Source organism: Temnothorax americanus, unplaced genomic scaffold, assembly GCF_048541705.1.
Source record: "Temnothorax americanus isolate GAGA-0224 unplaced genomic scaffold, ASM4854170v1 Scaffold2, whole genome shotgun sequence".
NCBI classification, from domain to species: Eukaryota; Metazoa; Arthropoda; class Insecta; order Hymenoptera; family Formicidae; genus Temnothorax; species Temnothorax americanus.
This window is the reverse complement of record NW_027509338.1, coordinates 6,614,531-6,640,455: the sequence shown is the minus strand read 5'-3', so window position 1 is coordinate 6,640,455 and position 25,925 is coordinate 6,614,531. Positions and strand designations below refer to the sequence as shown.

The 25,925-nt window shown below is 42.2% G+C and overlaps 1 protein-coding gene across 8 annotated transcripts in view; it reads left to right on the top strand.

The window, feature by feature from the left end:
- Positions 1-25,925, top strand: part of LOC143896978 (ras-related protein Rab-37) — a 175,039-nt gene that overhangs the window by 108,806 nt on the left and 40,308 nt on the right. For 7 of the 8 annotated variants that reach the window (XM_077405215.1, XM_077405213.1, XM_077405214.1 and 4 more), the window contains 3 exons: positions 1,460-1,568; positions 3,991-4,269; positions 15,213-15,323. In XM_077405215.1, the coding sequence (XP_077261341.1) occupies positions 1,500-1,568; positions 3,991-4,269; positions 15,213-15,323 (459 nt within the window). In that variant the 5' untranslated portion in view covers positions 1,460-1,499. Of the gene's footprint in view, positions 1-298; positions 532-1,459; positions 1,569-3,990; positions 4,270-15,212; positions 15,324-25,925 lie in introns of those variants that run through there. The other variant, XM_077405216.1, reaches the window with a different exon arrangement.

Below are 25,925 nucleotides of genomic sequence, written 5' to 3'. Positions count from 1 at the left end.
ATTTTGGAGTGTATGGTAAATAGCTCTCGCGTTTCGAGATGTATAATAATTTGCGAATTTACGCGTGCGTAATTACTACTAGATATCGCGGCGGTAATATATCCGAAGAAAAAAAATGCCCCTTTGTCTCATTTTTTCGGATCGGACGGTCGGCCGATCGGTCGGTCGCCGAAAGATCGGCCGATGAGATAAGCGAATCGCCTGCTTCCCGATCTGCAACGGATGATCGGCCGGCGAGAAGTGTGTGAAAGGTAACGTGGGCGGGTGGAACTTATTGCGGTGGGTGGGCCACGTCGAGAGATAGAGAGAGAGAGCGCGTGACAGAGATGAACGGCACGCCGGTCCCTCTGATCGTGCGCGTGACAAAGAGGACGAAGACCCGTCGTGGCGCGAGAGCGAGAGCGAGAGGACGCGGGAGACAAACGATGAAACTGAGCGTGAAGATGCTGCGGCTGAGAGAGCGAGCGAGAAAGAACGGAAGAGTGGTCCTGTTGTCGGGCGTGTGACGAACGACACTCGAATGTAGTTAGGGTAAGTGTGTGCACCTGAGAGGGATAGAACGTCATGCGGGACGTTTTATGTGCGGCGTGTGTGTGTATGCATGTTTGAATGTCTGAAGTGAAGATGATGCGTGCGTGATTGCATGTTGAAGATGGCTGGGGCGAACAGGACGATGAGAAAGCGCACGTGTTGAGGGAGGGAGAGAGCGGGATGGCAGGACGAGCGGACGAAGTGTAGAGCGCGTTAGGCTGTAAAATGCGCTGATGAGGGGAGAGAAGGAGGAAGAGAGAAGAAGCGAGAGAAGAAGCTGTGCTCCCGAAAGAGAGATGCACGTATCGATGGGAGCGCCGATAAGAAGAGAGATAGAGAGATGATCTCACGAACGCTTATTTTGATGTTGCGTGAAAATCCGCGCGTGTTTGCGTGACTGTAAGTCGAAGGAGGGTTGAAATTGAATGAAGAATTACTCATCGGGCGGAGTGGAGTACCTCGCGGAATACAGTTCCTCGATTTTCCTTGATCGGGATTAGAATTGACGCGATCACTCCGCTACGGTGCCTATATATCTCTAGTCGAACTTTGATCTCGACAGTGCGAAGCAAACTCGCACCCTTCGAGATAGAATTTACACTCGAACTAGAATCAGTCGCCTAGAAGTGCGATAACGCCTTTGTATTGTATAGACTTCTCGCGGAAAAGAGGATGAAGAGATTGAGAGATAAAATCCGATCTCTTTTTAACGTGTTAAAATGTTTGAAATATTTACTGTAGTAATTATGTACTGTAAATATTTACTCTGTAGTAGCTATATTTTATTTTTAAAACATTGGGGAAAGAGAAGAATATTTCTTTTTAAGTTACATGATTCTACATAAAAATTTCTTATAATATACTGTTCATTTTTATTTATTGATTAAATAGACCATACTAACGGATGGCGTCATTTTGCTGTTCGCAGTTATCCAATGAGAGACGATATTCGCACTTAGAAGAGCACGATGAGAGGTGGTGCTGGTGATGGTGACGGTCCATCTATAGTTACCGTTCCCGCTTCGGCGTCCCTTAATGTAAGTACATCTTTATTTAATGTACAGTAACTCGTGTGATTGATCAAGTGTTTCGAAAGTTATAAGACATTTATTAAGAGCCCATTATTTTATTTAGACTTTTTTTATAATATACGAATTATAAAAATTTATTTTGTACTACGTTCTTTCTTTTTTCTTTTTGCGGTATCAAAAACTTGTATGAAAATTTTAAAACATTTGATCCATTTCATGAGTGACTTGTGGGTTTATTCTTGGGAGAATCGATCGACCACGCGAGGTGTCGTGGTATCGCGACGGTGCTTTCGCAACCCAATTATCGCTGCCGACTTTATCACCGGTATATGGGCAACCGTCAGTTGAGTAATGAGCGTGGAGAACCGGTGCAACAAGTATCCCAAGAGTCCGGTAGTCGTACGCAGGTCACCATCGATTAAGCATCTGGCTCGATCAATAGTACATTTTTAAAGCTGTAATTTTCATCTCTTTTTTTTTTTGCTTCATCGATTCTTGCCTTTTACACACACTGAAACAGACTATTTCGTATTTCGGTCATCCATTAGCAGAACTGCTTTTCCAGAAGTTGTGTCAATATTTGTGCGCACAAAAGCGTCCATTCTAATACTATAGAGAATTGATAAGTATTTTATTTTATTTATGTAAGTTATATGTTTCCCTCTCATATGTTAGCCTATATTATATACACGATAAAAGCAAGTCTATTTGACATTAATATTTGAATTGATTTCGTGTAATCAAGGTCGCATGTCACATGACATTCTCAGAGAAGGGATTAATGCGGGGCGATCTATGGGGTAAAGTGAAACAGAGGGCAATTAGTTCGGAAGGGAAGCGACTTCGGAACAATGTGCGTATTCATTACCATGACACCTCTGTCACTATGTTCCATCATAACATGCTGTAACTATAGTGTAAATTAATTCAAATCTTGAGATCAGCATATAGTTCTACAAATCTGATATCATTTTACATATCGAAAGCAAAAAAGAAAGATAAAAAAATAGGGGAAAAATTATATATAGGTATGCAAATATATAATAAAAAATTTGTGATATTTCTATATCACATAAAGAGAATGACAAAAAATATATACTTTCATGTAAAATATCTTTCCACACATAAAATATACTCCGATATAAAGTATAGTCCCGAGATATTAAATTTCTAATTTTAATAATCGAGATATAAAAGCTAATGCAACGACGATAATAGTAATCTGCCGCTACGCTATCATTTGTACGTGCTATCGATAAAGGCCATTAAGGCGCGCGACGTGAAGAGTCGAAGTAGTCAGACGTCGCTAAAGTAACCTTCGTGGAGCGTATATATGCCCGCTAAAATATTCAGCGGGGAGCTGGCTACCCGGGAGATTATATCGGACTTCTTCGGTGCCTCTTCGTGGGGAACAGTGCCATAAATCATGTATGCCAATCGCCTTCCGCCGTGTAAATTTATCGATTCCACGCTAGCCTTTCAATTTCAAGAGACGACGCCGTCGACGTCACGACGTCACACGACGTCGGGACGGAAACGTCACGGACATGTTTACGTGACAAGTTTTTTACGTTATCATGCTTCGAATAAAGCGTCAAACGCTTCGCTATATGTGTTGAGAGTCCTTATGACAATTTTAGCCTGATGTAATTGAGTCCGTGCGATATTCGCGATGACCACGCGAGTTAATCGTCGCGCATTTGCAACTTCATAAAGATCCAGGTATACCTTCCTCGTGTCACTTTATGATTACACGCGACCATGCAGCGATCTAGGCACTATATTGGGACTGTCGGGGACTAGTTACCAATTGGCTTTAAGTACTACACAAGGCCGTGGCGTTACGGCACGTTCCTCGAAGATGGAGATGTCGGTCGATCGAAGGACAGTTATTTCAGCATTCGCTGCGCGGCAATGGCATTTACGGAGAGCATCCGCCGAACTGGTTTTCTCCGGTAGGCTTCGATAATGCGACAAGCGGCACTCGTTCCGCGGAAAGTTATTGCAAGGGTAGAAATACCGCGAGCGATTTCTTCGCGACCGATATGACAGTCGAAAACGATCAAAGAGTTTGAGATTATATTAAAATATGTGATGATTTTTTTCTCGACTGCCCGTTTCGACTTCCACGAGAGTTGTATACTTGGAATTTGAGCAGCTAAATGTTATTCTTATTTCTTAAGGTCATCTACGTTAGTTAATTTTGGATGGCACATTAATGATTTTCTCTGTAACCTAAACCATATATATATATATATATATATATATATATATTTTTACAAATAAGTTTAAATAATTAAAAAATTTTTGAAATTAAAAATAATTTTAATTTATTTAAAATGATTGGTCACAAAAAATATATATATGATATCGGTTACGTTGACACTTTCAGAAATGTTTAAAGGTGATTTTGCGTTATTATTCGCAGATTCTGACGGCCGAGGATAGCATGAGCGACGACGTATTCGAAATGGACGACGATCGCTCTTCCACCGTCACGAATGTCGTTTCCGGAGGCCTCACGCCCGCCACCGTGGAACGACCCCTCGAGAAGACACCCTCACCTACCGGATATCGCGATTATAAGCCACCTGCCGAGGTGCTCAGCAACAACTACAGCACGACTTTTAGGACAACGAGCGACTTCGACAACTTAAGAAGCGCTTTGAAGAGGGACCAGGAGAAAGAAGATAATTTCGCGCACAAGGTATGTCGCTTAGCACGAGTTCTTAAAGAGATACGGCAAAATCCAAACGAAATTACTCTCACCTACAAAAAATAATATTAAGAAGTTAGTTCCCGTCTCGTCTCTTTTTGCGGTAAAATAAATCACATCTTGAGGTGATACCGAACACGCGTAATTCGGTGGCGAAATGTGCGCGCGTTCGCAAAATCGACTCGTCGATCGGTAGATCACCACGCTTCCGAGATGCAGTGGGATTAACCTTGCCTTCCGTGCCAAGGACAAGCCGGCCTCCTCTCCCTTGGCAAACCCGTGGAATAATGATCGGGAATGCCAGAGGTCCGTGGTAGCCGTGGTACGGCCCCCGAGACGATTCCCCCGTGCTTCATTTCGCGTCTTTGTCTTCTTCTTCACTCCTCGCAGCTTCTCCCTCTCTCTCTCTCTTTCTCTCTCTCTCTCTCTCTCTCTCTCTCTCTCTCTCTCTCTCTCTCTCTCTCTCTCTCTCTCTCTCTCTCTCTCTCTCTCTCTCTCTCTTTCTCTCGCCATCTACTCTCTTCCGTCTTTTTCTGCACTTCATCACGTCCTTCTCCTTGCCTCTTTCGCGAGCTTCCAGCTCGTCGTAAGATTCCTCTGTCTTCGCCGTCTTCTTATCTGCTCCTTCGTTGTCTTCCATCGTTAGATAACATCCATAGCGTCCTAATTTAAGCTTCGACTTGCTTGACCGTCTGCGGACAAAATCATCTTTCTCAATGATATACATTTTTACAATTATTCTTACTTTTTTCAAAATCCGCAGCGTTCAGATATACTTAAAAAATTTTCTTTTTGCTCTTAATTTTCATATTTGAATAACGAATGCAAGTACAAAGTTGAACGGAACGCGGGAACAGCGCGATAACAAAAGAATACAGGCATTATCAATGTATGACGTGGTAAAAAAGAGAGATAAAATGTTAAACATGTTTCTATTATTATAACGAATTAAAATAATTATTATATATTAGAGTTATTCTACAAACAATAGTTATTCTACAATTATTGTATTATAAGGATTGTCCAAGATGCTTAATATCTTAATTCTAGAACTAGTGAGACTAATTTTTGAAATTTACAGTCCTTGATAATTGTATGCGATGTGTCGCATTATGCGCCCAGCCGCTGAGATCCATCGGAGCTGAATTCCCGATCGGTTTCAGCTCAGATCAGCCAAGAGCGATAACGTTTCGCGCGCGACAGGCGCTAAATATAGGACGCGATCGGGGCCCCCGTTGCACTTTTCCGCGCGTGACATTTAATTTTATGTTCCGAGCTGTATGCGCGACTCAGCGCGCAATAAAGTAGAACCCAGAAGCCATCGAGCATTTTTTTCCGGTCGCCCCGCTGCAATTAAGGAGAGGGTTCTCCTCTCGTGACTACTCAACGTGGGACGGAAGAGCGGTGGGAGAGGGGGGTCAGAGAGGGGCTGCGGGTTTGAATAAGCTACTACACAGGGGGACCAAGTAAAACCGGTAGGGGGTCTACCATCTCTCGAGCCGGTTCTTGCCTTGCATTTTCTTCGACCGTCCGGGCACCTCGTCAGTACTCACTTCGTACCGCCTATAAAGGATAATTGAAGACCCCAGCGCAGCAACCAGCTTGATTTTTGCAGATTCTCCCCGGGTAGGGGAAGATAAATATCGAATTAAGGGGAGAAAACCACTTAAGCCTTTCCCCTCTTTTCTCACCCACGTATGTTTCATCTTGTTTTGCGTTCAACGGCCTCGATTATGTTCGTCTTCTTTATCTTCCCGCACGTTCTGATAAATCCGACAAAGTTTTAATGAAAATCTCGCGTATCTCGCGTAATTTTCGGTCCCAAAGGATCGGTGGAATCGATATTGATTTTCCGAGATTTGCGGGCGGGAAGCGCGCGCGTATATATTTTTCTCTTTTTTTTTTTCACGATACAGCACGCATACTCGGTTGAAACTCGGCTAGACAACGCACCGCACACTGACCTCAACGGCGGTCGTGCATCTGGCGGGCTCGCGCAGTCGCATACCAATTGAGTTAGCGGCCGTGTGGTAATGCAGAAAGACGGCGGGAGGACGAAGCGGCGAGACCAACGGCATGTACACATAGACACCGTGGCATTCCGTACGCGGGGTGAGCTATCTCGGCAAAGCCGATTTCCGGCTTTACACTCTGGTCCACGTGCGTATCGACGACGCCGGAGAAGACTATAAATGCATAAAAATCGTAATCTTATTCTCGAAAGTAGAATAGCAAGAGTCCTGAATTTTACTCATTGTCAGACTCAACCGAAACATGAAATTAATTTTATTTTTTTAAGACGAAGCGGTCTTTTTTAGTCGGTCGCGAGCGAAAAATCCTCACGAGAGAATTTTTGCCCGAGAATGCAATTACGAAATTTTTTATTAATGACTGTTGATACGCCGCTGAAAGAGAAGGGCAAAGCCGCGTCGAAGAGCGACCGCATCCACCGCGAGAAATTGTGTGCAACGTCCTTCACGGTTTTACGGTTGCCGCGAGGGAGATGCGCGATCTTTCCGCGTACGCTCGTTAGATCTCATGTCGTCGGTCGTGACAATAGTAACGTCGCTGCGAACCGTCCCCGGAAATGGCGCGACGGATTTTTCGATAAGAGAACTCACGCTTGTAAATACGTTATCGCGATTATGGTAATTCAGGGGTGATAACCTCAGCGACAAAATGAAATATATTAAGATTTTCTGTAAACGTCACTTGATTCGCGCTTGGGATTCATCGGAATGTTCACAGGAAAAGTTTGCATTTTCCCAGATGTTGATCGATGATACTTTTTGTCGGGGAAGTTTCTCGACTGAGGATTACAGCACACGAGAAATGTGAGCAGTGAAACTTAGCGAATCGAACTTATTCTCCAGAACAGCAAATAATAATTTTTAGAATTAACTCTTTTATGCACAACTGTCTAATAAATTTTGAAAATACTCGAATAGTATAGAAGAACGATTTTGATAATTTTCAATTGAATGCTATCGATAAATAGCCTTGAAATTTCTCTGACAGTTATCTAAATCTAAGATAAAAAAAATGAAGATGTTAGAAGAATATTATATAAAAATCCTGCGCAGCCTTCAAAATTTCTTTTATGCATTTAAAAGTTAAAATAAAAGGAACGTTCGGCATTAAGTAGATTTGCAAGAGGAAGCTTTCTGAGAAAACAGTAACCTAGCGATACGTCTCTCGATCGTTTTTATCGATAAATATCGAAATACTAGGGTGAATTTTTAGGCGGATTGACACGATTGATATTCTGGTCCGGGTTTGTCGAGCCGAGAAGTTCGGTAGTTGATAAATTATTCGAGCTAGAGTTGCGTATGCCGAGCAAGGAGCGATAAACATATTCGCGACGTGTCCTTACCTTAATCATAATCATAACAGTATATTTTTATGACAGATATTTACCGTGCGGTTTCGAATACGCGAAATAAGGAAATCCCAAGTTTTCCTCTCGTCGATTCGTGGGAAATAAACATCTCTCTCGTTTGCGATTTCACCTCTCGTTCAAAGAGAGGACAAATTGGCTCTTTAATAGCGTGCGAATGTTTAATGTAATTCTAAACTTTGTAAATGACACTTCCCTTCTATCTTTCTCTTTCCTTTAATGGTGCCGAGTTTGTTCCGTTTGCAAGAAACGCGCGTGGCGATACTCTCGATCGCGCGGACTCGAGTTCATTTTGTGCTTGGCTGATTCAATCCCGTTCGGTAATAATCTAACCACCCGCAGCTGTTGCATCGAGGAACAGCGAGCCTCTATTAAACAAGCGCTCGACGACCGCGACGGTGAGGCTCGAGTTATTTTTATCGCGCACGGCGTTGTCTACTCGTAAGATTTCTCGACGACGAAGAAGGAAGAGGAACTTGCGTCGCCGGCACTTGGTACTGTTACGTGCGAAGCGCTACGTAATATTTGAAGGGGTAAAATAAAACGAGAAGTTGTCCTCTTACTTTATGTCTGTGGTGACAAATATATAACTTGGGAGGGACTTATCGAAACAGTGCTTGTATGCTGAACGCAGAAATGATTGCTGCGAACAACGATTTTTACCTTCGAGAAGGACATAATTTCTCTTAAATCATTATAATGAATGGCGCATTCGAGAGACAAAACAATTTTAATATGTTTCATCTGAAAGGAAGTATAATAGCCGAACAAGGATTAGCAGATACAAAGAATCCGTTGAGATTAAGAATTTTATGGCGTTACGGAAATATTTAAAAAATGTAGGAATTTAAAAGAATCTTAAAATTTTGAGATAAGATCACGACTCAAATTGCAACATCGGAAGCGTTCGTTATTCGAGGAAAATTTTAGAGGTAATATTGGAGATCTCATATTTCGAAATAAAGATTGCGGTATACATTGTAAAGATAAAATGTTATGCTGTGTAACAATGAAAAATTCTATTACGAAACATGCAGCATGTAAAAATATGCGTGACAAGCAAAGCATGATTCTCATGAAAATTATTTTCGTGATATTTTTGACACTTGACATTCGACGTATCAATCTTTTAGTTGTACTAAAAAATTCTCGGAATTGTGTAAAAAAAATAAAAAATTAAAATATGTGTGCCTTAGGGGGAGATTACGGCGCGAGAATTAACTCCCTTCGATTTCTACGAGAGACAAATGAATAAACACGAATGACAAATGATGTCGCAAAACTAAATAAAACGTATTATAATAGGCGCGTATATGTGCAACGTATATGTGCGTATTACGTGCAGCGATGCGTGCGCCCATTGCCTCTCCTCTCGCGTCGTCGCCGAGCCACCACCAAGCGCATGCACACGTGCACTCGCAAATGACTCGATTCATTGCGGCTCTGAAACCGATCCACGATCGCGCAGCTCGTATTCGTAATCGCAAAATACCGTTGGGGTTTTTAATACCGTAACCGAGCACCCCGGCACCGAGCTTGCACCGGATAACCACGCGCAAAATCGCTTTGACAGCGGACGCCACGTGATCGATCACATTTTCACGTGTTTACCGACGACTGCTCCGTTTACCTTCCAACATAGGGGGAGGATGTTAATCTATCCAGGCATCAGATTTAAGAGTCCTAGAGCAAAATTTTTCTAATTTTACGGTTTTCATAAATAGAATAGTATTTATGCTTTTTTATTTATGAGAATTGTAAAATTCGAAAAATTCTATTAATATACGTGAAATGTACATTGTATGTGTAAATGTCTGGGAAGTCAATGTATGATCTAGGAATAGAAAAGTCCGCGACTTACGATTTTAATAATGGATTTAGCTGCTGTTAAAATTGATTTACAATTTATCTCCGATTTAAAAATGATTATTTAGCTTTGAAATTCAAATAACGAATATGTTTGAATATTCATTTATGTATGTCCATTTTACGTTTGTATGCCAGGACACGCGACATTAACATTTGCATCGATTGTTTGATCAATCTGCATTACTATGTGACGCACTATTGATGCTCAGGGAAAACGCGAATCACACCTTGGGCGATCCACGCTCGCGTTTATCGGTCGTATCGCCGCGCGAATCGTCGTCGTCGTCTCCTCTGTTTCGTCCGCGCGTTTTTCTCCTTCTGCCTTGTCGACGATTAGCATACGAATGTACACGACCTTGTCGCACCATTGGACGTCGTGACACACACGAAAAGCGGTATTATGCGCGGCACTGTCGCGTTTAAAAGCCACTGGATATGAAAATGCGAACGAGATCAGAGCCTTCGAGAGTCTTTAGAATCGCGCATGAAAAACCCATGGTAATAGGAACTATGATAATACCACCTGATATATCGATGATATTATCCGACAAAAATATTTTGCTAACGATAGAATTTATTCTCAGTGGTATTTTTATTATCAATTGGTATTGATATAATGATTCCGAGATAAGGATTATCGTTATTTTTTAAAATAACTCTAAACTTTTATATGTAAAAAAGATATTCTTTCTTTTTCTCTAGACTATTCTTCTCGCGGATATTCTGCTTTCCGTATAAATACGGTATCGAATATTCTGAATCTATATATATGTAGCTGTTCTCTGTATTTTTCTTTATGGTAGATTTCGCGCAACCAGAATGCGAAACATAAAATCATTCGCTCCAACTGGAATTCCCGCATTCCCGCGTTGCCTTCCTTTGTTCCTTCTCGCGCGTCTTGCGTTCTCTAAATTTCCGTCGTGAGCATTTATCCTTCGCGGCGAGGTTTCCGGTCGTTCCGCAAACGGTGCAACCTTGCCGACAAATCTTTATCCATTGACAAGACAAGTCCCCCTCGATCTATTTATCGGATGAAGAAGATTTCGTACTGCTTGCGCGCGAATGGGGCTTGTGATTTTCCCCGTGAAATACTTACTGTCGCGCTGAAAAACGTGCGTAGGATGACTTCTTTTTTTCTCCACATTTATTTGCCAATTTGATGTCCACGTTCTTCTAAAGAGCGGTGCTTACTTTCGCACGCCGTGTGCCGCGCACGTTTGTGTTTTCTTTCTCCTTTTTTTTTACGAGCTCCGAGTGCGTCGCCGTTAAATGCGCGCGTAACGCGATATATCTCATGCGTTCTCGAACGCGACTGCCGCTGCATATGCACGCTGCACATGTACACGCGCACGCACCGCGGCCGCACGTGCACATGTTTAAACGCGAACGCCTCATGCAAATCGCAACGCAAGTAACGAAACTCCGAACCCGTATGCCGTATGCGATACGTGGCGTGTATTACGGCGTTCGCTTGTTAACGACTCTTTTTCGACTTCTAGGATTCTCTGAGGAACTCTGACGTTGCGTTTCTGAAAGAATGAAAGTCCTTCAAAACCTACGAAGATATATTCACTATGTAATTACTTTTTTTTTTTCATAACAGTACTCTAGAAAAGAATTCAAAACTTAAAAGGTATTCGCAAAGGTATTCGCAATGTAGTTATATTTTTTACGGCGCTATTCTACAAAAGAATACATTCGTACTTTCATATTTCGTTAAAATACCTTTTACCGTGCGAATCACGCAATATGAAGCTCGCGCTTACGACAAAACGTTCGAGGGTCACAAGACGGTCCTTCACTTCATCGGAAACCGTGTAGAAAAGGACTCGTTCGGCAGGATCCGAGTTCTATCGGCGATCGCGACAGCCTGCGAATCCCGCAACATCTCGTTCGCAAATCTTTACAGCTTGTCTTCATGGTACGTCGGTTTTACGATCGCACTTTTATGACGGCTCCGTAGTAACCGATCGCGTACCCAGCTTTACACTTCCGTCGCGGTTACGAGCCGTTTCGAGATGTACCCGACTACGAAAGGTCTGCATATAGGTATTATTAATAATTGACAGTTCCGCGCTCTCACTGGAAGAACCAACAGGTTTAAGGCGGATTAGCCGACGATTACGTCGATTATAACTTACGATCTTAATTATAGTACTACGTTATTTAGTGTATAATCTCCCGTATAAAATCGCGACGTTACCTGCTAATTAAATTTTTATTAATTTATAACATAAATAATCGTGTCGCAGGTTAAGCTACGAAAAGCAAAAGTCTTTGATTTATTTAATTTCCACTTTGATGCGTTCTAATGGCGCGATACATGTAAATCTTTATTGTACGATAATGAGCACGATCGTGAGAAAGATAATTGTATATTTACGTACTTTGAAAAGCATGACCGTATAAATCGCCATGGATTGACGAGATGCGAACAAACAAATGATCGAAACTGATTGTACGAGATCGTTAATCGATAGTGCTCCGGGGTGGCTGCGAGAAACGCGTTCGTTGCAAGAAGTGAACGGTATAGCCGGACTTTATAGTCGCCGATAAATTCTCCGTCAGTGATAAAGAGAGGTGAAGTCTGTTTGATCTCGTACTCTTGTCCGAAGAGCTAAAAATTCGCTCGGTCTTTTGCATAGAAATTTATCATCGGCACTCTATAATAATGGACTGTTGTTAAAACTATCAGATATTTTTAGAATTCTTTAATTCTTAATTAATTTCTTCGGTGAGAACACCGAGATAGTTTTCGCATAATTGACGATTGAAGATATAAATCTTTTGGCGAACTAAATTTCAAATGAGAAAATAGACACATGATAATAGATTTATCATATTATATCTTTAATCATATAATCCTTATCCTTAATAATCTATTTAACTTTTGAATAATTGACTAACGGGATGCATTATTCGCCGCGTTAATTGATATTAGAGAAAATATTTGACTTGTGTTATAACGATTTATAAAGTGAAAAATATTACATTTTATTAGCGAGTCATATAAGATTTTGATGCCACGGTCGCTAATTTTTTCACCTTACGTCTTTACATTTTATCTTCAAGAATTAGGTTATGACAAAAATAATCTTCCGGCCATCCAGCTCACGGTATAACAATTTCTAAAAAGCGTTTTCACGCAACACATTATCACACAACGAAATCCTTTCCGAGTCACAGTGAGCTTTTAACGTTCGCTCACCTACCGCGATTACCGGCAATTAATTGAAAACGCGCGGCGGCGGCGCAAACATCTACAAAGAAATAATGGGGTTCCACTGAGGGTGGAGGAAATGGGGAGAACACAGAGGTAGATTACAACAGCGGAGAGAGAATGAGGGGGGGGGGAAAGAGGGAGAGAATGGGAGAAGGAGGCGCAGGAGGGAGTGAGAAAGAGAGAGAGACGGGATAGGGAGGGCAGTGAATTAAGTTTCTCCGCCCCTGAGGCCGACACATTCGCCGACACTCGTCACGACCACCCCCTGAGGGTATCGCGAATCTTTCAATAGAAATTCTGTCGCGAAGGGGATGCCGCGCCGCCTCGAGGCGCTCGGAGATTATAAATCCACGGCGACACGGTTTAGGATCTTCTCCGCGGCTCGGGAATGTTCTCATTTGGAAAGCGAGATTCTGACAGTCGATTCGAATCAGTTTTGTAGATTTTGGCGGTTTCGCACTTTTCTTCGCCACTGCTCGCGCATTTTTTATTCGCGCGTGGCCTTTTGCGAGCGCTAATCACGATCTCAGAACGATAAGTTCCGCTCCTTCGACGGAGGTTGTTTCCGATAAGACGAGAGATGAAAAAAGTTTTTCCATGAGACGGGAAATTGAACGTCAAGACCATGCCTAGCTTCGTTTTCGCAAAACACAGTTGCGGTTATTATACATATATATATATATATAGTCACGAGTTTAATCTTTCTCTTTTACACACGCGAGACTCTTGCGGTTCCAGCAATTTTATTCTCTAGGATATTTAATTGAACGTCATGCTTTACATTGTAGTGCTTTGTACATTCGTTCGGTTATTCCGAGATAATTTATCTCCGAGCGTAAAACGCGAATTCACTATCAATAATAATGGCTCGCTAAATATTGGACGCGGTGGATCATATACAAATTCGAGAGAATCACGCGACGCGACACGCGAATGTCAGGTCCAAAATGATACCCCCGGCATGTCCATAAAAAAAGTGCATTTATATTTCAATATCTGGCATACATAATATTTCTCTCTCTCTTTTTCTCTCTCTCTCTCTCTCTCTCTCTCTTTCTCATTCTCGAAAGCAGTAAAACAGCGAACGATGTACAGGGGTGTCAAGAGCACATTTGTGTTATTTAACCACTTATTACCCACTCGCTGACATTTTACGAGGAAGGGACAACTATTCTGCGCCTCCATCGCCAGAAGAATGGAGGCACACCTGCTAGACCGTCGGTGGCATCGGTGCATCATGGCACAGCCGTACTTACCTGCGTTATTGCAACCCTTGTTCTTTGTTCCGCTGTTACCGCTGCATGGCATTGATATTCTCGCGCACGCGGCGCGAAAACACTCGAAGCGCATGTATCAATCTTCTGTCAGAGCTGCCATTGTCTGACGACGATGGTGGCCCCTGGTACGGAACAATAAGTGGGAGAGATCGTTTCCTTTCTTTTTTTTTTCCCTAGCAGTTATATATTATTTGCCACGAAGTTGTTATATTCCTCGCTTTGCAACGCATACGCTTTCCCATATTTTAGCCGAGATACTCACACATGATATAAATCGTGAATAATATATGAATAAAAAAAAAGAGAGAACACAATCTTCGTATCGTACGAGATGGGATAAAGTAGATGGAGTCTACATTAAACTCCGTCGTAAAAAATTTCATGTTGATCAAATTGTGGCGCCACCACTAAATTTTTAATTTAATTTTCATATCAAGTCCGATATCGAGCGTACCGTGGCGTATACTCGCGGCGTTTAAACAGATAGCCGCTTGGTTCGCTATCGAAAACAAATGTTGATAGTCCCGCAGCATCGATCCGTTTTCAACAAGCGTCTCTAAATTTCGAGCCAATACGAATTGATATTGGGTGGAAGATGGACTCCGGTACGTCGCTACGCTCGATCGCTTATCGTCGCAATCGACTTCGACATTGCTATACTGATTGCGCGAACTGCCGCGGTTTATTGCACACTCGGTGCACTATCACTACGTTGTTTCTATTTCTCTCTTGTTCGTTGGTACCGTGTCCAATGGACAACACAATTTCAAAATAGGATCGTGATTGCGCTCGGAGAGCTCACCGACTTGACTAGAGCTAGAAAGCTGATGTAGCTCCTTGTAATTGCGTTCGCGAACGCTTTTTTGCATTCCATGCTTGTTCTCACCTACACGCCGAAATATAAAATGCAATTGAGGAAATATTCACGAAAAATGGGAAACATGCGAAAGAATACTTTAATTGAAAATTAAACTTCTGAAGAAGTATCCACAATGCGGTGCGGAAGAAATGGGAAACGCGCGCGTACGTGTGTATATTAATTAAAAAATGAACTTAAAGATTCGTGATCGAGATATAGATTGCATCGCTTTTTATTTCGTTGCAACAAAATAGAACGTTCCTATTTCATTAAAGTTTTCTTAAACTAATCTAGCGTGTATGCTTGCAGACAATTCTCCTCGGTGATAGCGGAGTTGGTAAGACTTCGTTATTGGTCCAGTTCGATACCGGAAGATTCCAGCCGGGAAACTTCGCGGCCACCGTGGGTATCGGTTTCACGGTAAGTAATATTACACCGAGATATTTAATTAAAGCTTTTCAGCTCGATGAAACCGTGGAATGCAATGAATGTCTCTCACTATTATTTTGCGAAGTTAAATTCAGCGCGGAAGCCTTCTCTCTGCATTTAATTTCCCTTTCCACATTTTTTTTTAATACGCTCCTGCAGTCATATTAGTGACCTACCATCTTTGTCAACTGGTAATTATTTTCAAGATTAATACTTAACGTACCGTATATTTTAAAGTTACAGTCATTATTTTTGATAATCTACTTTACATAACAGTGCGAAACCAATGTACGAGCTGGAAGGTATTAGTGCGAACTTCTATGGTTATATGTTCTTTGTCCGGTAGACTATTAGTTGCGATACCAACACATGTCGAGCAGAATTACAATGTCGCCATACGATGACGTATCGACGTCTGACAATGTGAGCAACGCATTTATGCACGAGTCTAACGGCCATGAGATGCGTTTACGTATATGTTCTATGAAAGCTTTTTGTCTCGGCACGTTATGCATTAACTGCGACTTCGGAAATCTCCGATCACATAACGAGATATAGCATCCAAATAAAAAGTTTGAAGACAAAAGGAAATCCTAACACGACACATTTGCTCCCTTAAATTTAATCAATAATTAATTATTTATATAAAACCGAAATTTTTTCCGGAAATCGTAAGAAAACTATATTATCTGCGATGAATCTTAATTATTTTAAGCGACTGCATCTTTTATATTGTCACTCGGATTGCATCACGAATGCGAATTTTATCTATTATTCTACTATCTATAATCTATTATTCGACATATCTAGGTAGAGATTCTTAAGGCTGAATTATATACGTTCGCGTATATACGTTTAACCGAGCGTTTAACTTTCGAGTTCTTAACTTAAAGTAAACTTCGGGTGAGACAAGAAGCAAAAGTAAACGCGCACCACTTGCGAGTCCCTGTTTCGCTGCAGGTAACGTTGGCCATTTTTATGTTCCAAATACCTACGATACATCATTCGCCATGAACGGCTTAGTAATCCTCGCGAAGGTGAGGGGAGGAGAGATATCGCTAACGCGCCGTTCTATGCATACTACAGACATCATGTAGATGCTGCACGCGCTCGTCTGTACGTCATCTAAAACGTTGGCGTCGATTGTCATCGTAGCGTCGAATGAATATTTATGGCATCTCCTTTGGTCTTTCTGTCAGAGAAAAATTCGATTTATGGTTACGTGTTACGTCACCAATTTGAAGGAGTGAGAACTCGAGTGAGAAAGAACGAGAAACATTGCGGGGCTGTCAGAGTGCCATTTGTATTTGATATTTTCGCGGCCGGGCCGACGATTATCGGGGGCACCAGCCACGAAAAAGAGTCGTTTGAGCGAACAGGGGCCCCTCCCTTTTGTTCGGCACTCGATTCGCCGATCGCCCCTCACGGCACGAGCTTTCACGAGTCGCCGAAAAGATGAAGGGAGATGAAGAGGCAAAAGAGAGAGAGAGAGAGAGAGAGAAGGACGACAGGTCGGTGGGATTTACATAGGCGTTTGTATTGAGGTTTTCAGGTGGTTGGCTATCCGCCTTTGATGGAAACGCCGGCACAGAAAGTCTTTGTGATAAACTATGCAATTACGGGGGAGGAACGTCGGTAGCGGCCGACTTGTGAATCGTCCAGGGAGTAGCTTCAACGCGACCTTGGCATTTATCAAGCGCATAACACGCGTCTGTCGGTATGCGGTCGGTCATAATTCTTCATCGTCGACTCGATTATCCGAGGAACGATTCGTCCCACGAATCTTGTTGACAGAAAGACATTTTGCGCGTGAACAGAAAAATGTCTCGATAAAAGAGTCAAGTAACGGAGAGATTTTTTTCGAAATGTAACGGAGAAATGTAAACCCACAAAACTATTTGTACGTTTAGGCAGTCGATTTGTGTTCTTCACGCGCGGAGGACTTCGTTGTGTTTTCGCCGCAGGAAGTTTTATTTCCGCGATGCATGGTGTATCGCGAAGCATAGATGGATGTTAACCCGTTGATTATAGGGCATCGAATCGCTGCACTTTCCAGTTACGAGAACACGTCTCGCACCTCCGCCTCTCTCGCGCGCCAACGACCGACCGTCGTTTCGCTAACAGTTCGAGAAAGTTGAAATTGCTCTATCAAAACGACCGTCCCGCTGCGGATTTCTCCGGTAACGCGAGAGAGTCTATCTTAGGCGCTCTCCCGCGCCTGAAGGTTTCATTTCATTGCGAACTGAGGAACGACGCATCGCGGACAGACGTATGCGCGATACCCATCAGAGAAATCGCTCGTACGATTTTCCCTCTCGAGGTGATTAATATGTAATTAAAAAGTCCGCGTGCATGCGACTGGAATAAATTGTGCGAGTCTCATTTTACGCTGGTCGAAATTGAATATCATGTTCGAGCACTTGTGGAGCACAGCTTCGAATGAACTACGCGATTACGATTATTTCTGTGTTTACTGAGATTTCGCGTAAATAGAATCATTGTTATGCAAATTTTTTTATAAATGGTTTTACCTAGCTGTATTTTAAGCCCATTAAAATTTACAAATGGGCGTTCGCACAAGGATGTTAATTATGTGAGCTACTATTTTAATTCAATATCTTATATATGTTTTTACAACAGCTCCAGTTTTGTGTAATAATAATCATCTCGTTATGATGCAAGAGAGACAGAGAGAAAGAAAGAGGGAGAGACAAGTTGGATGTGTCTTTATAATCTGTATGGGGTGGAAGGAGGGGAAGAGCGTCCCTTTCTATAAATTTAATCCGTCCTGAGGAAGGGTCGATGGTCAGAGCTAATTAATTACTGCGAATTCCAGCTCAAGTTAAAGACCGTTATAGTCAATCAGTGTTCACTCAACGAGGAAGAGTCCGTGCAGTACTAATTAAACGCTTACGCGTACCGAACGTCCATCTTGTTAATTAATCCCGGCTCGGTCAATTAAGTGTATCTCGCAAAGTCTCAACATTACCTTTAATATGCATCGTGTATAACACGAGTGTTATTACTTAAATACGAATACGCGATTATACCCGTTAAGCTTTGCCTCGGCGCGGCGGTACCGAAAAAAATATAAAAATATCAATCGATACATATCAGTCAGTGCATACACGTGAAAATAATTAGTATTGCGCTCGATTTTGGAATTACGTTAATCGGCTCTGAACGATTCTCATTACGTAATTACTATCTGCATTTGACGGTTATCCGCGTTCCGCGATTGATGCGAATCTGGCTGAATCCATATCCACGGCAGTTTTTATTACGTAATTCGCACATTATTTAGCTGCTTGGCTTGGATGAAAAAAAAATTAATGCATTTCCTTTCAAATTAAAATTTTGATTAACACACACACACACACACACACACACACACACACACACACACACACACACACACACACACACACACACATCGCTACTTTATTTTCATTTTTAATTCTTGTTTCTTAAGAATGAGCACGAAATTCATTATAAATATAGAGGGGGAAAGTCGAATGCAAAAGTCTCAGCTTTGTCTGTGCGCTTTACAATGACAGAAAGTAAAATAGACCGTGATCACATTGAAGCTTGCCAGGGTATAAAGCAGAGAATGTGAGAAAACGTCGGATCTTTGACAAGACGCGAAAGAGGAGAAGACAAAGCGTACGCTGGCGTCCGCTTTTGCGTTCGCATTGAGACTTAGGCAAAAAGCTAAGAGAATCGAGGGATTGCGGGCAGGGGATCATTCCCCTTTATTCATATAAAGGGATGGATCGAAGGAAGTCGTACGCGCGATATTAGATATGGAAAAAAGTGGTGGCCTCCTTTCAAATGCGAAAAATTGTGTGAGATATCTCGGAGAAGTGTGTCTAAAATGAGAGGCTCAAATATGTTCTGCCGTTCCTGTCATTTCAAATATATCGCGTGATAAGCTAAATCTAAATATGTATGTATATATATTTTTTCTTTCAGGTAAAACAAATTAAATAGGAATACAGTATAAAGCAAGCGCGATTCGGTAATACCGATTATGTATGGAAACTTGCACGCTCCTGCACAATTTTTCTGATATTGATTCTGCGGCATAATATCAAGTCGCGCCGGTAATCCGCATTCCCCGCGAAATAAGGAGTGAAAGGCGGGAGTGAGAGAGTAAAACTGATTATAATTTTAAGAGGCGGTCAAGATGGAGGTAAGCGCACACGCTCTCTCTTTCTCTCTTTCATTGTGTGCAACCGGAATATCGAGGGTTAAAGGAGCGAGAGGAAGGTGAGCAATAAATCACTCGGGCCGACATTGCCAAGTTAGGCTGCGCCACGTGACGAAGCAAATTCGGTCCTTCTGCTCCTTTTTCCTGTTTCAAGTTCCTCTCCTCGCGCGTGAAGGAAAGTCCCGGGACGAAACCGTACCGATTTCCATGATATTTATCAAATTGCCTATACTTAGGAATATCAATTTCGCCGCACATATTCGTTAAAGTTTCTTCATTTTTCATCGAACGCTTAAAGGAAAAGTGACGCTGCGAATAGAAATATAATTTTTCATTTTACTATTTTATTATGTTATATATATATAGAAAAAAATGTACATATACATGATGCGTTGATGTCTGTTTAAAAGTCTGTTTATCTAAAAGCCTGTTCAGTGAGCGTTTATTTACGCTTATATGATATGAGGGACCCTCATACAAGTACAATGTAATCTAAAGTAACTGTAATGCGCGTTGTCTTCTATCTCTCTTTTTTTAAGTTTTTTTAAATTCTCCATTAATGAAGTTCATACCGGGCCGAGAGTACTCGAGTACCACAGAGATTGAGGGAAATTTCCGATCTGCTTTACGACATCGAGGTGTGATTATAGGGATCGCTCGAATGTTCGGTGATGGCTGTAAAAAAGATTTCAATTACGCGCAATCTCGCTGATCTGTTTGAGGCGATCACCACGATCACGCTCATCGGCATTTGGGGGGGGGGGGAACGATACGAAACGCATAATGCGAGAAAATCGAGAGAGAAAACGCCAGAAATGCACGTCAAGACGTGCGCCTATCATGCTTAATTAGATTGGACGTTGATTAACCGTGCTCGTGGCACTTTAATAAAATCATTCCCGATCTCCGGCTTGATTATAAAGAGCTGTATCAAGCGAATACCAAAACACGATGTGGAGCAACCACCCATGGAATTTTCTCCCCGGTGGGGAAAATGGATGTCCGCTGGGACCGACTGGGAGGGATGTGGGATGCGCTCGTTACGTTAGCGTCCACTCGTTTCATGTCGTTTCATGTGATCGGAATAATTGACTTCGCATTTAATCGCGGCTGTGCAAAGAACAACGCGGTTCGTCTACCTCGTATCCGAATTTCACGGACTAATTGCATTCGTGTTCCGCGCGTCTCATTATTCGGGCTTGCTTGCAAGTTCGTAATATAATCTATCTTTGGTTATTACTACTATCCGCAGGTAAACCCGTGGCTTACTGAATTCAGATTTATCACTGGTCCACGGTGTACGCGTTTTTGATCGGCGATGTTTACCCTCCGCTTAAATCCGCTTCCGTCCTAGATTCGCCTATATATGCGTCTGTTTCCCTCATAGCTTACGCGGTGCAAACTGCAAAGGCGAACCTCCCGTTCGCTTTCCGCTACTACGAGATAGTCCCAAAGCGCGATTTATCGGTGGTCTCTTTCACCGTGGTGGTTTCCCTCGGTGCGGAGCGCCTCGCTGCGAGAGAAGCGATGCGCATCTCGTGATATCCAAACGCGCGGTTTGCGCAGTCGAGTCGGCGAGGATCGTCGACTCCGGGCGGTGCCGGTGTTGCTCGGAATCGTTTCGGATCTTTTGCTCTTGCATGCACCGGCGGTACGAGAGAGGCTTGGACGTTATTCTGGTCACGAACTCGGGCCCCCCTTCTCGCTCTCCGTTCTTCTTGCTCCACTCGGCTCCTTCTTCGCTCGTCGTGTTCTTCCACTTCTTCCGTTGATGCTGCGACCGCTGCTTCGTCGTAGTCCCGCTTATCAATATTTATGCCGATTTGTTTTCGTCAAAATATCCACGCGCGTCAAAGAAACTTTTCGATTCGTTGTTATTTCATCTCCGAATGAACGGCCGTTTAAAGGAAAGGGAAAAATAAAAAGGAATGAGAACAAAGAAGAAAAAGTAAAAACTTCCGAAGTCAAGTAATCAAAGTCTTGGGTAAATGATTTCTCGGAAAGAGTCTTGTTTATACGAGACGCAGCAGTTTTAGACAATGCACAGTTTGCAAAGTTTATGTCGAGTCTCGTTTCAACGCCGTGAAAAACGCGAACGTTCGCATTTTATTGAGACAAGATGATTGTAGTCGCGTCGTTATCCCTCAAAGGTCAGTGTCGACCGAGAGGGCATCGCGTACATATTTTTCACGTTTTTATCGACGCGATGTAATATATATAGTTGGTCGTTTAGTTTCCTATAAATCATCAATGCAAAACGCGAATAGCGAATTCGCGCGGAACGGAACGGAACACGAAGGAAGGTGCGAGCGCGCGATGTGTGTCCGCCGCTGCGTCCACAATATCGAATTAATCTTTCACAGGCGGCTTGAACGCGATAAATTGCGCCGGGGATTAATACCACATCTGCCTGTTGCTGCTCTGCCCCGCGTAATCTAATCGAGGCCGAGTGTAAACTACATCGCTGGAAGATCGGACCGCGCGATCGAGGGCGAGGAGACCGGCACGGCAGCGGGCGGGCGGGCGTCGGACACCATTTGTCGTTGATTATTGGTTTTCGATATTGTTGCTGCGCGCCTTTCCGTAGCGCGTCAACCACGTTTTACCTCGAAAATAATCGGCCACGTGCGGCCGCACGGCCGTATCGATTAGAGGGATTAAATTAGTGCCGCGCGCTTTGTTTGAATCGTGTACCATTGTTTGACGGGTGATTTCGTCGCGTAGTGCACGCGAATTTCCTTGTTTACGAATTTTGCCCTCTAATCGGGTGGGCGTTTGATCGAAGTTAATATATTTTACTTTGACCTGTCGCACCGGTCGTGTTGCGAACAGCTTTATTTTTCGCGGAAAAAATTTTGTTTCCCTGGCGTCGCATGAACGAGCGATATTCGGGTCGTCAATCGTAAATAATGCGCGAAAACTTCTCTCTTCAATCTTTCCTTCTTCGTTGAATTTATCATTATACCTACCTGCTCTCTCTTATTCGTGGCATCGTTCTGCTATATGGTTTTATATGTGTCAGCTTTGACTCTTCTATTTCTCAGTTCTTGAATTCTCATTAAAATCCCGTTACGTGTGTTTACCTTTCATTATCGCGCGCCTGGACGACCGCGAGAAGATGATTGTGCAAACTGGAGACGACCGTCCAAGCAACCGTTTCGAAACGACTTCCTCCCACTCCGGCGGACCCCATGGATTCATGCGTAAGGCCCATCGCTCCTATCCCCTCGCACGAAGCCCACGATGAAAAGGTCAGGCGTGAACAGTCGGAACGGCCCACGCCCTTAAGTACTTTGTACTTCTGCCATTTTGAAAACAAGCGAGAAAGGAGAGACCAAGCGGGAACGAAAAACCTGGCGGGCCCGTGTCAGAAAGACATCCGACATCTGCCAACAAGGGGTGGCACAAACGAAGTCATCTGACCGCTCGCGGTGTGCAAATAACCGCTCTCTTACTTCCCCTCTCCCGCGTTTCCCCTTTTCCCCTTTCCAAAGGAGACCTCGCTCGTTCCCCTAGAATATATCCGCGATAGAGAAAACACATTTCGTTTATATGGCTGGAGGCGCCCCTATATGTTTTCCGTGTATTCCGAGTTCCATGTTGTTAGCTCGGCGGAAGGGGACGGGATCTCGGTGGGGCACCATTTCGGTAGCGATGGATTGGAGTCGTTCGTGATAGATCAAATACGAACCTATTTTCGTTCAGAACGATAATGTTTGCTGATAAAAAAAATACCTACAGTTTTTGCGATACTAGCACAACCGCATTCTTCTTCGTAGAAAGTATTCTGTAACAGAGGTCGACGCACCGCCGCGCCGCGACGACTGGTTTCTTCGAGTTGCCGTTTTATTATTTTAGCATCGAGTTTCTGTATATGTTAGTGCAGCGGTTGGCCTTTCGTACGTTGTTGAAATCAACAACCTTCAGTCTACCGTGTCGACCACGCCGCGCCGACGTATCGCGCGCTCCTACCCTCCTGCATTTATGCCTTATTAATTTTTTTAGTTGATGACACTTGTCTTTTTATACGCGTTACTACGTCACTGCCATCGCTGATCGGGGGTTGAGCTAATAAACTCCGGCCTCCGGGGTTACCCTCGCAGTGGGACGCCCGATAGCAGACTTTGCCCACTTCGTCTTCTCCGCTGTGTGCGTATGTGTGTATGTGTATGTTACATGTGGTGCGCGTACATTTAAATAAGACAAAAGGAAGAGTCGGGAGAGGAAAAGAGAAAAAAGAAGCACGTATATTAAAAGTCCTGACGGCGTGTCCTCCGTGGATACGTATACACTGAAATTTCCGGGACAATTGACAAAAATGCGAGATTGCATTAATAACGAATTAAAACGTATAAAATAATAAGAAAACGGAGATATAATGAAAAAGAAGGTCTATAACTTTGTTTTAAATAAAGCGAGAAAGAAGTTAAAGAAGAGATGCGATTTGTAAATGTATAGGACAATCAGGATATGAGAAAACCAGATATAAAGATTAATTGATCGTTCTAACTGGCACTTAATGGTATTAATTATACGTGAAGTATAATGACGTGTCTAAAGCGAAGTACGATTATCCATGTGTAATAAATGGGAATAAAAAGGGCGAGGGATATTCAGCGGTGGAAATACTCGGCCGCGCGTTGTAGTAGATTGATGCAAGGTGTACAAAACCCGAGCTGGGAGCTGTCAAATGCATAATTTGCGAAACTACGAGGTTCGCAGATCGGAATTTGTTACAAAATGGGTTTTGCAACAATTTCGTGGCAAGAAGCTGTGAAAATTTAAGCACTGTTATGCGGTTCGAATGTTCGTCGCAGTTCTAATGTAACTTTGCGATAAAAGCTCATAATGCAAATTCAACATCGTCGATTTTCCGTCTTATTACAGATTTTGTTGCAATAAGTTCTGAATTTTTATGCTTTATACTGAATTTTCGTCTATTACTTACGTGACAATGTGACAATCCAATCCAAATTTAATCCGAACTTTAGATTATACACTTGGCACTTTTTATAGTTTGTTCCGAGTTATTAAAAAATATGGATCAACGAAATTGAAATAAAATTTTCATTTTTCATTATATCTTTGATAATTATACGAAAAAATTTACTTTATTTTAAGTTATATAATTTTAATTTTAATGTATTTTTCTGGACTTATTTTATATTTATTTATTTTTTCCATACTTATATAATTTTATAAAAGTCTTAAGGACGTTCTCTCGTCCTTATATACTAGAAAAAATCGATTTTTTTAGGATTTTCTTGAAACTGTGAATATACGTTAATTTAGGTGTGCTTTATGCGTGGTATAAAATTCAGTACCTCTTCCGGTATAAAAAATAAAGATACTGAGCCTGTTTTAACTTTTACTAATGAAAAGGTTTTCCAGGCCAAACGGTAAGAGATACGAGGTTGGCCAACAGGACCAAAGTTGCTCCTCTCGTCGAGTTCTATAAGGAAAAAATGTCAAAACTAAAAAAAATTAAATTTAAAATTTTTTTTTAAACTTTGAGGCTTAGTATCTTTATTTTTTATACCGGAAGAGGTACTGAAATTTATACCACGTATAAAGCACACCTAAATTAACGTATATTCACAGTTTCAAGAAAATCCTAAGAAAATCGATTTTCTCTAGTATAAGGACGAGAGAACGTCCTTAAGCATAAAATTGAAGATGAGAGTAAACACAAACGATAGGCTCAGGCAGAATATTACGGATTTAGATTGGCATCCGGTAGTATTGGTTCCTCGAAACATTCGATAATTTCTGTTGGCGCCGCGCGTTTGAAGCAGGCTTAGGTAATGTTAGTACGACGATGCAAGCTCGCTCGGTCGCTGTGCTTCATTGCTATTGTACTAGACGCTATTTGCAACGTTGCGTACAATAATTGTCGGACTTAAGGACGTATTAGTACATGCGCTAGACTCACGTAGTAACATGACGCGTAAATGTCGATACTATTGATGCGTACGACAATTGCTGGCTGCGTATATGAGTAATCGCCTTGAGATAGTATATTAAAGCTTGTATAATTAGGATTGCATAAACGTTCATGGCTGCAGCTCAACGTGAACTAAATTTTCAATCTATATCTGTTTATAAGGGAGTTGCCTGTGGAGTCAGCGGTAAGTCGATTTGCATTGTATAAAGCGTAAGCAAAATTTAGCAGTAAGCTTTAAGTTGCAGTGTTGTTTATGTGCAAGTTGAGCTGGAAAATATGATTAATAGCGATTTTGTAAATTATTAATATCGGTCGCATTTTATTAATTAAACGAATTAGAAAACTCTATTTTGAATAAGATTGTTATTTTAAATAAGATTGTTACAATCCCTACGCATAAAATTTAATTACAATTTTAAGCACAGTTGTATATTTTAAT